Source organism: Trichosurus vulpecula, chromosome 6, assembly GCF_011100635.1.
Source record: "Trichosurus vulpecula isolate mTriVul1 chromosome 6, mTriVul1.pri, whole genome shotgun sequence".
NCBI lineage: Eukaryota > Metazoa > Chordata > Mammalia > Diprotodontia > Phalangeridae > Trichosurus > Trichosurus vulpecula.
In genome coordinates, this window is record NC_050578.1 from 59,224,890 (window position 1) to 59,242,278 (window position 17,389).

The window sequence follows — 17,389 nt, forward strand, 5'->3', positions numbered from 1 at the left end:
TATGTACATGTGTGCATGTATATATACTATATATATACACATATATATTATATACGAAATATATTGTATAATGCCTATGATGTAAATATCAATTAATAATTAATGTGTGGAAGAGAGATAAAATGAATATTTGTCTAGAATCAAACGTAATTATTGGTAAGCTGTAGTGTCTTAGTGTAATATGGAGGCCAAAAAGATCCTTCACCTGGGTTTCTAGGACATCTCTGCCTCTTATGCAGGCTTACAGTTCAGTTATCAGCAAGTCATTCATATGAGTGAAGGATAATCCTGTATTAAAATATGAATTTTAATAATGTTAAGCAGGTTATACAATCATTACACCTTAGTGTGCATCAATGTGTGAGATAATTTACTTCTCTTCTTAGGAGATCCTCTTGATAGGAGGAAGCATTGGAGTGGGGATAGAGGCTTAAAAAAGAAAAATGAAAGACACTAAAAACTTCCAGAAAATGTGAGTGAGTGTGTGTGTGTGTGTGTGTGTGTGTGTGTGTGTGTGTGTATTTACTTTGAGCTTCATGAAATGTCGATTATGATACAGGTCGATTATGATACAGATTGGTTGAGTTTCCGGCTACATTGTTATTCTTAGGAGCAATTTCATAAATGATATAGTTTGGAATGAGAGGCGATTTGGTATAGTGAATAAGTAGATAGAGAGCCAGCCAAGGACTTCAGATGGCCAGGGTTCAAAGCCTGTAACTTCTCAGTTCCCCAAACAACTTTCAGGAGTTATAAATTGCAGATGAGCTGCTGAGGTGTATCGATGTAGGGAGTTTTTACGTGGAGACTTCCCTACAGATGAAATCATGGTTTCAGATCTCCATCACCTTAAAAAAAAGCCTGGCATATTGAGCTTAACCCTTTAGGATAATTTTATTTGAGGAAAATATATTGATAGCTATTCATTAACATGCATTTATAAACTTTTATAATCTAAATTAGCACTTGTTAAATTGTGGGTCATGACCCCATATGGGGTTGCAAAAATTTTGGCAATAAAAGGTTTCTGAATGCACAACGACCAAAGATTAATTAAAAATCATACATGTAATGAATCCAACGTGCTCCTGGCAGCACTTAATGGTGTTGCATCATGTAACTTCACTGTGGCTTTGGTTCTGAGCACAAAGTATTTTGCACTGCTCGTGCCCTCAGGCCACACAACAGCAACAATGCTGCTGAAATTCGAAAAGGGGTCAAGAGTGGAAAAAGTTTAAGAAGAGCTAGTAATAAGATAGGTTTAAAATTTCCATGATAGAAAATGTATTAAGAAAAAGAAATAATTCTGTGCAAGGACTACAAAAGGTAATTTTTCAAAAAACTTAGCTCTATTTAATGTCCAGCTCAGTGAAATATTTCCAAATACAATATTTTTTTTTATGAGAGTCGAAAGCTTTGATTTCTTTTAGTTGTTTTCTTGTGGGATGATGTATATTGTATGTGAGGCAGAGACATCTAGGAAATCAAAGACAGAAGCAGAAGTCTAGGTTGGAGTGAAGGCAGAATGAAAGTCAGCCTGCCCATGGTGCTGATGGATGGTGAGGAGTTTACAGTTTGAATGGTTCAGTGACAAAAGAGCCCTGGGGCCTCCTATGCTGAGATTCTCGGTTAGCTACCCCTAACATGCTCCTGTCCTTGCTGCAGAACAGCAGAGCTTCCTAATGAGACTTGTAGAATTTACAACTTTTAGAAATTTGAGTCTAATTCCCAATCATAGTTGCTTGCCATAAATTACAGGCAAATCTATAGTTTACTAAATTATTACGAAATACTTGCAAGATCTTTTAATTTAGTTGTGGTGCTTTCTAAAAAAAAATTAAAGCACAGTTGTTATTGCACTGCTACTTCTCTGCACAATTTATACTTTTTTAAGGAAAAAAAAACCTATCAATCAGTAAAGTATTGAGGCACTTATATGCCTCCAGCTGTACTAGATTCTATCAGAGTGTCTCTGTTGGAAGTAAATTATACCTAGTCACACGTAGAGAGTTCTTATGGAACTTGGAGAATGGGGTAAAAAAGCAAGGGCGTGTGGCAAAAATGGAAGCAAGAGAAGGGAAATGAGAGAAAGAAGTGAGATAGAGACAAGATGAAAAGAAATAGAACAGGAAAGAAGATTACAAGGAGCAGAAAGAGAAAGACCAAGTGGAAAAAAGGGAAGAAAATAAGACTAGTTTACAATCCTAAAAATGAGTTCCTTCCCTCCTCCACCTTTGAATGAATATTAATTCAATTCTTCTTCCTTACTTTCTTGAGACTCTTTTAAATCTCCTAAGACTTTTTTAATCCTTATTTTTCAAAGCTTTGCCTCACCTAGAAGCACTAGATAATATAATCTTATTCATTGCCTAATTTTATCTTATTAAATACACTTATTTGCCTTTCTTTTATTTCTCTCTTTTGAAGAATTTGAATGAAAAATTGTGCTCATCTTTACTTTCTTCTGGAGGAATGACTCCAATGCCTCTTTTGGGGGGAAAATTTGTCTTTTTGATGATTAGACTGAATTTTGCAAGATATATTTTTGAGGAAATTATTATTCCCAAAGTTGCCAGTGATTGTATTTGCCAAATCTTCCTCCTCCTTGAACTTTCTAAAGCGTTTGATACTCTTGACTACTTCTTCCTTAGTTTCTCCTCTCTTGCTTGACTTTCTCAACTCCTTCTTAGTCTCCTTTGCTTGGTCATCAGCCATATTATGCTTCCTAACTGTGCACTTACTTTTCTCTCTCTTAGAGAGCTAATCAGCTCAATGAATGTGATTATTGTGTGTGTGTACTGATGATGTCAGTATCTTTATATTTATCCTCAATCTCCCTTCTCAGCTTTATTCACATTCCATCAACTAACTGTCTATTGGAAATATCCAACAGCTTGGCTTGTAGGCATCTCAAAATTAACATATATTGAAAACAGAATTCATTATGGTAGTCTCCTTCCCAACTCACTGCTCTTTTAGATTTCTGTTTCTGGCAAAGGCATCGCCACAGATCCAGTGACCTAGATTAGCGATCTCATGTCATCCTCAGCTCCTTAGACTGACTTGCCCCAGAATCCAATCAGTTGCCAAAACTTTTTTTAACCCTCCATATATTCCCCACCCATTATCCTTTTCACACAGGATCTTATCACATCCTGCTTGAACTATTGCATCAGCCTCCTCTTTGATCTCGCTGACTCAAGTCTGTCTCTATTCCAATCCTCCACATACCTGCCAAAGCAATTTTCCTAATGTGAAGGTCTGACCATATCACTCCTCTCTCTGTTCAGTAAACAGCAGGAGCTGCCTATTACCTCTAGAATCAAATATAAACTCTTCTCTTTAGCATTTAAAACTTTTCACAACTTGGCATTGATGAGGTCAGGGAACCATATGTTGAGGTTAGGGGTTTAGGAGACCCCAAAATACTGACATACAAGTTCCTGCTGGAAGGAATTCAACTCAAGCCTTTTTACAGCCAAAGAAAAAGAAAGTTTATTAATGATTCACCATATTGGGTAGAGTCTTAGGAAATCTCACCATTTGTGACACTCATTTTGACAAGCGGGCCACATTCAATCTACTGAGCTAGACTGAACCTGAGCCCCTTCATGGAGGCAGGATGAGACTTATATACAGAAAGATTGTGGGAGGGATCACGGGTGGTCCTGGGGTGATAGGGGGAGGGGTTTAGGGGATGGTCTTGAGGAGAAATGTAAGGAGGATCTTGTTGGGACTGGAGTGAGGTCAGACTCTAGGACCCAAGAGAATGGGATTAAGGGTGGGAAGTAGCTGAAGGCTACCTGGAGATAACAGACAATGTAGGGCTAGGCTAGTTTAAGGGTAACAGATTTGGGCATACACATTTTGGTAAGATCAGGGGTGGGAAGTAGCAGGACAATGGAGGGCTAGGCTAGGTTAAGAGTAACCTAGAGGTTTGGGCCTAGTGATAATGAAAGAGTTATGGCCTCAGACAAGTGCCTCATCAAGTGGGAAGATTCAAGGAGAGTTCAAGGGTGTTCCCAGAGCTTGTACCCCATCATTCCCCCCTCAAACAAATGGGACCCAGATTCCTTTGGGGTAAAGGACAAAGGTCTGAGCTTATGAGACTGCTTCCTACTGACAAAGGGTGTAGAGCTGTCCCTGCCTCAGTGGGTCCACTTCAAGCCTGAGCAGTCTTTTGGAAGTTGATGGCTCTGAGCCTGGAGGAGGCAAACCTGACAAGGAGGTTAAACAAACAAGAATCAAACAGGCAGTATAGGACTATAGAGAAAGGACAATTTCCCTGGCACAACCCAGGGGGCAGGGATTTGACCTCTATGGTGTGAAACCCATGTTTCCATCCTGAATGCATTTTATATTCTTTGGCATAACAGTATGGTCCAGCCAAACGACCTTCTTGGTGTTCCTCACCTACACCACTCCAGGTTCCTTCTTTCAGTAGCTCAGTGGCAAGAGTACTAAACCTGGAGTCAGGAAGAGTCAAGTTCATGTCCCACCTCAGGCACTTACTATCTGAGTGACCCTGGCAAGTCACTTAACCTCACTTAGCCTTTCCTCATTTGTAAAGTGCCCCTGGGTTGTTTTGGGGATAAAATGAGATAATATTTATAAAATTCTTTGTAAATCATAAAGCACTGTGTAAATGCTAGCTACTTTTATCTCACAACCTTGTGTTTCCCCCATGCCTAGAATGTGCTCTGTCCATCTTTCAGAATCCTTAACTTCCTTTAAAATTCAGCTCAGATGACATTTTGGACATGAAGCCTTTCCTAACCAACCAGCTGCTTGACTTGTAGACATCTCAAAAGTAACATATATTTAAGACAGAATTAATTATGGTAGTCTCCTTCCCTAAACTCCTAAAACACACCAAATTACCATGGATCCATTTTGTATATCCCTATGCATCTAAATGCTGTTTCCTCTGGATATATTGTAAGCTCCACAGGACTGAGGCTGCTTCACTCTTGCCTTCATATCCTCGGTTACTAGCCCAGTGCCACTCCATAGCAAACACGTAATAAATGCTTGTTAATTAATCGATTGAAGACGGCCATAAAGGCTAATGTTGTCTTAAGGTTCATTGATAGAACCATAGCATCCAGAATAAGGGATACCCACGTGCACATCCTCAGCTGTGGTAATACCATACATAGACTAATAGAGTAATTTCTAGAGTATTGTGTCTGTAGGTGCCATATTTTAGTAAGAATTCTAACACTATTTCCATAGGAGAACAACTTTTATTGAGGGGACTCAAACCCATGCCATCAAACAGTAGGTTGCTAGAAGTACAGATGTTAAGATAGAGTGGGAAAAAGATGTTCAGAGTAGAGCATGATTGCTGCCTTTAGATATTTGAAGGGCTGGCATGTCAATCTGTTTTTGTATATACTTTTATGTGTGTATATGTTATCTTCATCAAAAAATGTAGGCTCCATCAGGACAGGGGACTGTGTCACTTTTATTTTTTTAATCCCATCACTTACCACAATGTCTAGTATAAAACTTCTTGTTGATTAATTAATTATTAATGCTACTAGGTGAAACCAGGCCTCATGGGAGGTAGATTTCAGGCTGAGCAGGAGATGGATTTCATAAAAATCAAAGCTGTACAAATGTGAATCAATGTGCTTCAGTATCATAGGTTCATACAGGAGACCTTAGGGACTACCAAGTCCAAAACTTTTATTTTACAGATAAGACAACTGAGACACAGAGAGGTTAAGTGACTTGTCTAGTGACACATGGTAGTAACTGTCTGGGTCAGGATTCAAACCCAGGTCTTCCTGACTCCAAGTAGGAAGCTGGATGACCTCTTGTCAAGGATCTTATAGAAGTAATTCCTTTTCAGTCCTCTGAGTTTCCAGCAGACAGAGATTTAAGGCCCTTTCCACTTTACTACTCCACCTTTTCTTGATATTAAAGTTTTAAAAATCAGAAAATAGAAAATACATGGCCCTTTTTTCATTATGTTTTAAATAATTCTAAGCTTTTGTTTAATGGTGAAATAGTAAATTTAAAAATGTTTTTCTCGTTTTGTTAAATGGATCACTCAGTGAGTAGGGAATAGACATAGTTGGAAACAAAAGTGGCATGGAAAGAAAAGAAAACAAAAAATTTTCATTCACATACATGCACACACATACACTTATCTACATATATATTCTTTGTTTTTGCCTTATGTTCAAGAAAGTACACTTCAGGGACATAAATGTTTTCTCAGATATCAAGCAGATGTCCCTGAACTCCTCTATTTTGTGATCTCTCAAGTATGAAAACTATTTTTATGACATTGCTGATGTTTTTCTTTTATTTAGAAAGCAGCTTTCTTGGGAGAAAAAATGGATTTAGCCTTTTTTTAAATTCTGAAAACAATTTTGAAGAATGGTTTGTGAGTTATAAAAATCACTAATCGTCAGTGGATAGAATGTGGGGCACCATGGTTGAGGCAGGTTATGAGAGCACTTTTTTTTTAAACATAGGGTCATATCTCACCTCTGACACTCATTACCTTTGTGACCTTGAGCAAATTTCTTAGTCTCTCTGGGTCTCAGTTTCCTTATCTGTAAAATGAAGAGGTAGGACTATCTCCAGACCTCTGATCTTATGTTCTTGCTGTAATTAGGAAAAATAGATCTTTCATATTTCTTTGGAATTAATGCTTATATACATTTTGAGATAGGGAATTTTCCACATAATTTAATATTTTACCCTATTTTACTCTTCTATCTCTTTGTGGATCCAATTCACAATATGAGGAAACTTCATCTAATACTATAGGCTAGCATTTACTCTGCAACTTATTATCTTAGAGAGTTGGTTGGAGCGTAAAGAAATCAGACAATTGTCCAACATTATTTAGCCAGGAAGGCAGAGAGAGAACTTGAACCCAGGTTTTCCTGATTAATTGTTCTAAGTTTTTTTTTTCCTGTGGGAAAATACATTCTGATTTTAAAAACCTAGGTATTAATTGTGGCAGCAAGTATCTACCACCTTTATCAGTTTTTTTTATTTGAAAGAAACTTAATGTATGCCATAAGATTGCAAGGTTTCATTTTCTTATCATACTGCCACATGTTAAATTTTCTGAATTTCAGATAATAATGGTACAAACAGTGCTTATTTAGGTTTTATTTCTTTATTCATCTGTTTCGGTTCAGGAGTAGGAACTTCAAAATCAAGCTGAAATGGCTAATATATAGAATCTCTGTATTTGCCTAGATGTAGAGTAGGGGTGGGGAGCTTGTGGCCTTGAGGCCACGTGTGGCCTTGTAGGTACTTGGGCGTGGCCTTTTGACTGAGTCCAAGTTTTACAGAACAAATCCCTTTATTAAGGGGATTTGTTCTGTGAAGTTTGCATAGAGAATATTAGACTTGTGGGTTCCTTGAGTACAGGGCTGTTTCTTTACAACCAACTGCCTAGAATATTGCCTTGAACATATTTAGTGCTTAGTAAGTGTTTGTTAAGTTCAGCTGAATATGATATAAAGGGCTTAATCTTGTACGAGGAGCCTGAAAATTACCAATGAATTATGTTGTAAATATTCATTTTCAAGTCAATTGGAATTAAATTCTTTCATTTAAAATAATATAAGGTGGTTATAAATGGTGTCTAGTTAACCCACAAAAGCCCAATTCATAACACAGGTCAAATTCTGTTCATTTTCAGTGTAATGCTAAAAAAATATTGTTACAATACTTGTAAACAAATGAGAAAAATGGAAAGATAATGTGGTGCAGTAGATAGAGGAATGTAGACCTCTGAAGTCCATGGACTTACATAAGCACATCATGCTTCAGGCACTGCTTTTGTGACCTTGGGCAAAAGTCATTTAACTTCTCTGGGCCTCAGGTTACACTAGATCACCTCTGAGATCCCTTCCAACTCTAGAGCTATTATTCTCTGAATATGAAATTGAAATTTTGTATTTTGAAAGCTGTCGGTTGGGGGGAGGAGCTTAAGTTGGAAGATGATGGGGAAGCGGAATGGACTGTTGAATGAACAGGGATATAATGTAAATCATATTTCAGTCATCATAGTCAATGAATGGACATGAGTCAAATGGTGTATCAGCAAGGCAGTAATAACAATATCGATGATAATTGTGAATATGCCTGTGTAATTCTTTATCACAAAATATAAGAGACTCTCCATATAGAAGGTAGAAGAAGTAAAACATTTATTCAGACACTAAAGAACCAAATCCCCAAACCAGTAAGTCCAACCCATCTAAGCAGCAACCATATCCCAAAACCAGTAAGCCTGCTTCATCATAACAGCAAGGAACTTAAGGCACAACATCACAGCGTGGAGCCTCACTATCCCATTAGCCTTCCCCCCAGCTGGGACCTTTCCACAAACACTCAGAAATCCTAGCTCACTCCTTGCCTGTGTCCTTCTTCTCCCATGGTTCTAACTCACTCTGAGCATTTCCTGTTCCACTCCTTCAGCAAACTCCTTGCACCACATGTGACCTAGGCTTCCTGTGACATAAGCAGTCCACATGGGCCTATTAATGGGTGGGAAAGATCTTCAAATTTACACCACTATTACAAATGGTCACTTTGAGGATGAGATTCCTATTTAAAGAATAACAGATTAAAGTTGAGGGCTAGAGAAAATTGGCCACTGGATATTTTGTTGGCATTTGGCAAATGAAATCCTAGGGGCTGGTATAGGAACTTTTACAAAAGCAATCGTCATATTTTACTGATTTTTTTTCCCTTCATGTTCCTGATTAGCTCTGTGTTATAATTAGTTGTAAATGTTTTCACACCTCAAAGAACTTGAGCAGCATTCAAAATTCTCAGTGCCTCTTATCATTGTTTGATGGGGCAAGTGGTAAGAAGGATTGGTGGCTTTTTTATTAAATCTAGTTGTAGTGCTTATAATTAAAAGTTTTGGTTTTTTTTTATAATCAAGGTATGACTAAGTTTGGATGCCAAACCCATAGATCCTTGAATGAAGCATTTCCAGTCTTTCAGTTTTGTGGGTTTAAAGCTGGTAGGGACCATCACATCTAAATTCATTTTGTAGATGAAGATAGATACCAGGGATGAAGTGAGCTGTCCATGGTACAGGACCCAGCATTTGAATCCAGGTCTAGGGCTTCAAATCAACTCCACTGGGAAAAGAAAAATATCAGACTAAGTAGATTGTTCATATTATTTAGAAAATCTAAAAGTTTCTGCTTTTTGTTGTGTTGTCATTATTACTACCCTGTTTGGCTTGTATCTTGGTGACATGTTATCCCATTGTTATACTACATTTTATCCTATTGTAGCTTTACTTTTACAATTTTAAGGAAGAATGGCTGACCTCCCCTCCCACCCCCAATAGAAGGATTGTCACTGTCAGCTGTTACAGTAGGTATATGTTCCTGTTTGCAACAGCTGCCAAGAATGATGCATATCTGGATGAGGATGAGGAGGAGGATGTGAGGAGCTAGCACTTATATAGTGGTGTAAGGTTGTTAAAGTGATTTACATAGTGCTATCTCATTTGATCCTCACAAGGACTTTGGGAGATAGGGACTATTATGATCCCCACTTAATAGAAAAAAACTGAGGACCAGGGAGATTATAAACCTTGCCCAGGTTTATATAGCTAATAAGTGTCTCAGGCAGAATTTGAATTCTGGTCTTTCTGAGCACTTTTTCAACTATGCTTCCTAGTTACTGGTAAACATTTGCAGTTTTGGCCTTATAATGAAATACGTGGCAGAAAATTATTTTTGCCATCATTTCTTTTTATTTTCTATGTAATAATTAAAATATAGAATATTAGATTGAAATGATTATGCAAATTTTTGTATACTATAAGAAAATTTATCCCATGTGGAGAAACTCATTCTCTACACAATAGTAACTTTTTAAATTATGAAGTCTGTCAGTTTGAATTATATGAATAAATACTGACCACAGATTACTTTCAAAAAATTATATGCCTCAAGCTTCTTCTCCTTTCTATTTTTTGGTAGATACCACTGGAAACTCTCCATAGATCTAAAAAAATACATATATACATATATTGCTCTTCCTTTATAGCTAATTTCCTTGACAATATGCTTTTGCGAAGTTCGGGAAAGTTGAATGTGGACAGCAAGAAGGAAGACGGTGTGATCACAGCCCCCACCCCTCGGCCAAAGGTCTTGCAATGCAAATGCCACCATCACTGTCCTGAAGACTCCGTCAACAATATTTGCAGGTTGGTGGTTCAAGTAGTTCAAATATAGATTTTTAACAGTAGTAGAGCACTAATTTAGAGCCACTGAGATACAATGGATAGAGTGCTGACTCTGGAGTCAGAGCACAAGGATTCAAATCCTGCTCCTGACACTAGTCATGTGACCTTGGGCAAGCCAGTTAACCTCCCTGGACCGCAGTTTTTACACTCATTGACTACACCTCTGAGGACTCCTCTAGCTCTAAATCTGTGATTCTCTTTTTCTGTTACAATTTTTTTTAAAAAAACCTTTCATGTTTTTGTGGGATTAATGATTATATGATGTAAATGAGAAAATCCTACATAGTATTTAATATTTTATCCTAGCTATGTTAATTTATTTCTCTGTAAAATTCACTGTCAAATTTGGAAACCAGAACTTAAAAGTCAGATTCATTGCATATGAGAAATTAGACTTTTGACCCTGAAAGCCTAAGATCATTTAGCACTGTACTGAAATTGTTCTTGGGCTCTACTGGTGAATTAATCACAGTCATGTGACAGCCACAAAGTGGAAAAATGTGTTGGTTGCATTTTTTGTTTTGTGCTGTCCAGAACAACTCATTTCAATGCAAGGATACTTCAATTCATTAGCTCTTACTGGCACATTTTCCCACAATGTTCAACTCTTCAACTGCAGTAGAAACCACGCTGAAATTGTACTGCCTGACATTGTACTCTGACATGCTTCTAACCACCTACATACCTTCACTATTCAAAAACAAAATTCTTGTAATATAGACCAAATATTTAAATCTTCCTCAACAGGAACCAGTTTTTTCTAAGTTTCTATTCAGTAAAGGAAGGTTTAATATATTTTAAAAAAAATTTGCTTTCAACAGATGGGCATACTGACCCATCAGTTTAGAGTAAGCATTCTTAATTTTTTTTCTATCATGGACTCCTTTAACAGTCTGGTGAACCCTATTTACCTCTTCTATAAAATAAATATATGCAGTTATATCGGAAACCAATTATATTGAAATAAAGATGCAATTTTTCCCATTTAAGTCCTATGGACTCTCTGAAATCTATCTACAAACCCCTTGGTAGTGGTCCATGGACCCCAGGTTAAGAATCATTGGTTTACAGAGAAATCTCAAGTTAGGGTGATTAGCTATCATGGTGGAATTTGAGGTAAGGAACGAGCCAGGTGTTAGAGCATTATGGGCAGTGTATGGGAAATAAAACTTTTACCACATACCATGTTCATGCTGAGTGAATGACGTACATTCCAGAGCAAGATAATTTAGCATTTTTTCTCATTTATGTTCATGCCTCAGAAGCTAAATTTCCCTATCTTTTACCTCTACCAACATTTAGATTAAGGATAGACAGTGAGTGGCAGAGGTTATGGACACAGGGCAAGGGACTGGGCTGAGGAGAATCTGATGGTGTGTGAAAGAAGCAGGTAAACAGATGCTAGAACAGGTTAAACATGACCAAGAGAAAGCAGAGAAGTAGGCAGAATATATCAAGGGTAGTTCAGTATCAATAAGAGAATAGTAAAGGAGGTGTAGCAGATGCTGAGAAAATTGGAAAGAATTTATCATGGAAGTTGGTCAGGAGCCCAGACAAAGTGACTGGATCAAAATTCAGGTCACTAATCTAGCAAAAAGGTTCAAATTGAAGAAAGGAATTTGAGCCATAGCAGAATTGGTAGAGAAAAAAGTAGGACATAACCTCATCTGTCCTGGATTTACATGTGGAAATCAGTGGGGCCATCTAGCTGGAATGGGGAGCAAGGGTACAGAGAGCAAGAACATTCCTGTTAAGGGAATCGTGGTATTTTAGAGGCAGAGGGAACCTTGAAATAACTTGACCTGGTGCTTTCATTTTACATATTAGGACAGTGAAATGAAGTGACTCACTCAATATCACACAGTTACAAAGACAGATCTTTTATCCACTTCTTTTTATTGGGAAGAGGTGGTAGCTATTACAAGGTCACCTTCTCACTTCACTTAGAAGCAACTGGTGGCCAAAACCTAGTCATAGCACATGATCTTTGAGATTTATTGCCATAATCTCCTTGACAGTATTTTATTTAACATTTTTAAAAAATGTATTAAATTAAAATTTATTAAAATTTTTGCATCAATATTCGGTAGAGAAATTGGTTTATAGTTTTCTTTCTCTCTTTTTGCTCTTCATGGTTTAGGTATCAAAACAGTATTTGTGTCATAAAAGGAATTTGGTAGGACTCCTTTACCTGTTTTTTTCCAGTACTTTAGAGAGTACTGGAATTGATTGTTCCTTAAATATTTGGTAGAAATCATTTTAAAAGCCATTTGGTCCTGGAGATTTTTTCCTAGGCATCTCATTTAGGGGTTGTTCAATTTCTTTTTCTATGATAAGGTTATCTATATTTTAAGTTTTCTGTTTTCTCTTCTGTTAACCTAGGTGATTTATATTTTTGTAAATATCCATCCTTTTCATTTAGGTTGTCAGTTTTATTGGTCTAGAATTGGACAAATTGCTTTAATTTAGTCTTCGTTGATGTTGCATTCACACTTTTCATTTTTCTTTCTAGGAATTTGATTTCCTTCTTTCTTTTTTAAAAATAAAATTAATCAATAGGTTATCTTTTTGTTTTGTTTTTATTTCATAAATTCATCTGCTAGTGTTATTTATTGGTTAACTGTTTTTCTCATTTCTAATGTCTTAATTTCTCCTTTGATTTCAGAATTTCTATCTTGGCATTTAATTGGGTATTTTTTATTTGTTCTTTTTCTAGTTTTTTTTAATTGCATGCCCAATTCTTTATCTCTTTTATTTGATGTATGAGTTTGGAAATATAAATTTTCCCCTTGGTATGTTGTCTCATTGTTATCTTCTTTAATGAAACTGTTGGTTTTTTCTATGATTTATTCTTTGTCCCATTAATTCATTAGGATTAGATTATTTAGTTTCTAGGTTTTTAAAACATCTATAATTCTATGGCCCTTTATTGACAATAATTTTTATTGGTCTGAAAAGGATGCATTAATATTGCAGCTGTTTGGCAGTTGTTTGTGAGCTTTTTGTGCCCTAATACATAGTCAGTTTTTGTGAAGGTGCCATGTACATCTGAAAAACAGGATGGCCCTTTTCTTCCCCATTCAGTCTCCAGGGGCTTGTCTCCTCAGCTTCTTTTTCATTTATTTTATGGTTAGATTTGTCTAGATCTGAGAGGGGAAAGGTGAGGTACCCCACTAGTGTAATTTTTTCTTCTTTTATTCATATTTTATTATTTAATATTTTATTTTTCATCATTGATTTCCACAAGATTTTGAGTTACAAATTTTCTCCCCATTTCTTCCATAGTCAATGTTGTAGACTCCTGCAGTGCTTTAACTTTGATTTTCAGGTTATCTTTATCCTTATACCTTAGGGGTAGTGGTACTGGTAGTTACTACCACAAACCAACCCAGGAACATATTATTTAAACTGTTTTTTTCCTTAACAATTATTTTATTATTAAATATTTTAGTTTTCAACATTGATTTCCACAAGATTTTGATTTTCTCCCCATTTCTACCCTCCCCCCACTCCGAGATGGCATATATTCTGATCGCCCCATTCCCCAGTCAGCCCTCCCTTCTGTCACCCCACTCCCCCTCGCATCCCCTTTACCCTTACTTTCTTGTAGGGCAGGATAGCTTTCTATGCCCTGTTCCCTATCTATCTTATTTCGCAGTTGCATGCAAAAACAAATTTGAGTTCCAAATTCTCTCCCCTCTTCCTTTCCCATCCACCCTCCTTAAGAAGGCAAGCAATTCAACATAGGCCACACATGAATCATTATGTAAAACATTTCCACAATAATCACATTGTGAAAGACTAACTATATTTCCCTCCATCCTACCCTGTCCCCCTTTATTCAATTTTCTCCCTTGACCCAGTCCCTTTTAAAAAGGGTTTGCTTTTGATTATCTCCTCCCCCTATATGCCCTCCCTTCTATCATCTCCCTTTTTTATTCCCTTCCACCTACTTTCCTGTTGGGGTAAGATACCCAGTTGATTGTGTATGTTATTCCCTCCTTAAGTCAAACCCAGTGAGAGCAAGATTCATTCATTCCCCCTCAGCTGCCCCCTCTTCCATTCCAACAGAACTGTTTTTTCTTACCTCTTTTATGTGAGATAATTTACCCCATTCTATCTCTCCCTTTCTCCCTCTCTCCATATATTCCTGTCTCACCCCTTAATTTTTTTTTATTTTTTGATATCATCCCTTCATATTCAACTCGCCCTGTGCCCTCTGTGTGTGTGTGTGTATTCCCTTCAACTACCCTAATACTGAGAAAGGTCTCATGAATTGCACATATCATCTTTCCATGTAGGAATGTAAACAAAACAGTTCAACTTAAGTAAGGCTTTTGTGATTTCTCTTTCTTGTTTACGTTTTCATGCTTCTCTTGATTCTTGTATTTGAAAATCAGATTTTCTATTCAGCTCTGGTCTTTTCATTGAGAAAGCTTGAAAGTCTTCTATTTTATTGAAAGTCCATATTTTGTCTTGTTGCATTATACTCAGTTTTGCTGGGCAGGTGATTCTTGGTTTTAATCCTAGCTCCTTTGAACTCTGGAATATCATACTCCAAGCCCTTCGATCCCTTGATGTAGAAACTGCTAGATGTTGTATTTCCTGATTGTGTTTCCACAATACTCAAATTGTTTCTTTCTGGCTGCTTGCAGTATTTTCTCCTTGATCTGGGGTTTCTGGAATTTAGCAACAATATTCCTAGGAGTTTTCTTTTTGGGATCTTTTTTTAGGAGGCAATTGGTAGATTCTTTAGATTTCTATTTTACCCTCTTGTTCTAGAATATCAGGGCAGTTTTCCTTGATACTCTCTTGAAAAATGATGTCTCGTTTCTTTTTTGGTCATGGCTTTCAGGTAGTCCAATAATTTTTTGAATTATCTCTCCTAGATCCATTCTCCAGGTCAGTGGTTTTTCCAATGAGATATTTCACATTGTCATCTATTTTTTCATTCCTTTGGTTCTGTTTTATAATGTCTTGATTTCTCATAAAGTCACTAGCTTCCACTTGCTCCAATCTAATTTTTAAAGTAGTATTTTCTTCAGTGGTCTTTTGGACCTCCTTTTCCATTTGGCTAATTCAGCCTTTCAAGGCATTCTTCTCCTCATTGGCTGTTTGGAGCTCTTTTGACATTTGGGTTGGTCTATTTTTAAGGTATTATTTTCTTCAGTATTTTTTGGATCTCCTTGAGCAAGTTGTTGACTTTTTTTTCACGATTTTCTTGCATCACTCTCATTTCTCTTCCCAATTTTTCCTCTACTGTTCTTACTTGCTTCTCCAGATTCTTTTTGAGCTCTTCCATGGCCTGAGACCAATTCATATTTTTCTTGGAGGCTTTCAATGTAGGCCCTTTGGCTATTTGTTTTGATTTTCTTTGTCACCAAAAAAAGATTTTATACTCTGAGTCTGAGTCCTTTTTCTCTGCCTGTTCATCTTTCTGCCAACTACTTGACCCTTGAGCTTTTTGTCAAGGTATGGCTGCTTATATAGTAGAGAGTACTTTGTCCCAAGCTTTAGGGGGTGTGCTGCTGTTTTCAGAGCTACGTCTACTCCACTTCCACTGCAAGCTGTGCCACAGCAGTGCTCCTCCTCCCCTAAGAACTGCCAACCAGCATCATGACCTAGATCCAAGCAGGACATAGCAAGGGAACCTGCCTGTGCGCCAGCAGAGTGCTCCCTGCATTCTTGCTCCAATCTGCTGATTGATTCCTCCTACCTTGTGAGCCAGGGATTTGGGAAGCAGCTGATGCTGGAGTTCTGGAAGTAGCTGAAGGAGCTTCTTGCTGCTGTAGCTGCCACTACTGCACCACCTCCACCACCCCCAGGGCTGGTGCCAGACTGCTGTCTAACCTAATCCAGCAGTTTTCTCACTAACCTCCTCTGTGGTCTTTGGTGTTTGTGTATTGAGAAGTCTGGTAACTGCCACAGCTCAATGATTCATGGCCTTCAGGCCTGCTCTGCCTGAATCCCCATCTGGTTGGTCCTGGCATGGCTGACACTGGGCTGCGCTCTGCTCACAGCACCATGTGAAAGACCCTTCCCAGCGACCCTCCAGGCTCTCCTGGGCTGGAGACCTGCTTCCCTCAGCTATTTCATGGGTTCCACAGCTCTAGAATTTGTTCAGAGCCATTTTTTACAGGTGTTTGGAGGGATTTGGGGCAGAGCTTAACCAAGTCCCTGTTTTCTAACCACCATCTTGGCTCTACCCCCCCCCCACCCCGCCCCAGTAAAATTTTACTGTCTTATTTCTCCTGTAGTTCATTTAACTTTTCCTCTAAGAATTTGGATGCTATGCCATTTGGTGCATATATATTTAGTACTGATATTATTTCATCCTTAATATAGTGCCTTTGAACAAGATGGAGGTTCCTCATTTATCTCTTTTATTTAGGTTTCTTTTTGATTTTGCTCTGTCTGAGATCATGTTTGCTACACTTGCTTTTTTGACTTCAACAAAGCTTAATAAATTCTGCTCTAGTCCTTTACTTTAACTCTAAATGTCTCTCTTCTCCAAGTATGTTTCTTGTAAACATTCTAGTTTCTAATCCATTCTGTTGCCTCCTTCTGTTTTATGGGTGAATTCTTCCCATTCACTTTCTCAGTTATAAATACTTGGTGTACATTTCCGTCCAATCCATTTTTCCTTCTGTTTTATCCTATTTTATACTTCTCTATCTCTTTTTACCCTTTCCCTCCTCAAAATTCTGTTTTTTTTATTACTGCTGAGAGAGAGAGAGAATTCTTTGATGTTTAAACCTATTCAGATGGGAGGGAAGTGCACCTCAAACAATTTTCCCTCCATTATAACAGCTCTTCCTTGCATGTCTCTTTTATGTGTGACAGTATTTCCCATTTTACCTGTCCTTTCCTTTTTCTCCCAGTGTACCCATCTTTCTCACCTATATGTTTTTTTCAAGATCTTCCCAAAATCAGCTCACTAGTATGCCTTCTATGTCAAGTTCTTCTATCTTCTTTAATAATGACAAAGTTCTTAATAGTTACATATATCATCTTTGCATATAGAAATGTAAGCAGTTTAACTTTATTGTGCTCCTTATGATTTCTCTTTCATGTTTGCCTTTTTAGGTTGCTCTTGTGTCTTGTATTTGAAAGTCAAGGTTTCTATTCATCTCTAGT

The 17,389-nt window shown here is 37.4% G+C and overlaps 1 protein-coding gene across 1 annotated transcript in view; it reads left to right on the forward strand.

Annotated features, from left to right (window-relative positions):
* Positions 1-17,389, forward strand: part of BMPR1B (bone morphogenetic protein receptor type 1B) — a 210,160-nt gene that overhangs the window by 138,080 nt on the left and 54,691 nt on the right. The window contains exon 3 of the mRNA XM_036764077.1: positions 10,054-10,213. Coding sequence (XP_036619972.1) covers positions 10,054-10,213 — 160 coding nt within the window. The remainder of the gene's footprint in view (positions 1-10,053; positions 10,214-17,389) is intronic.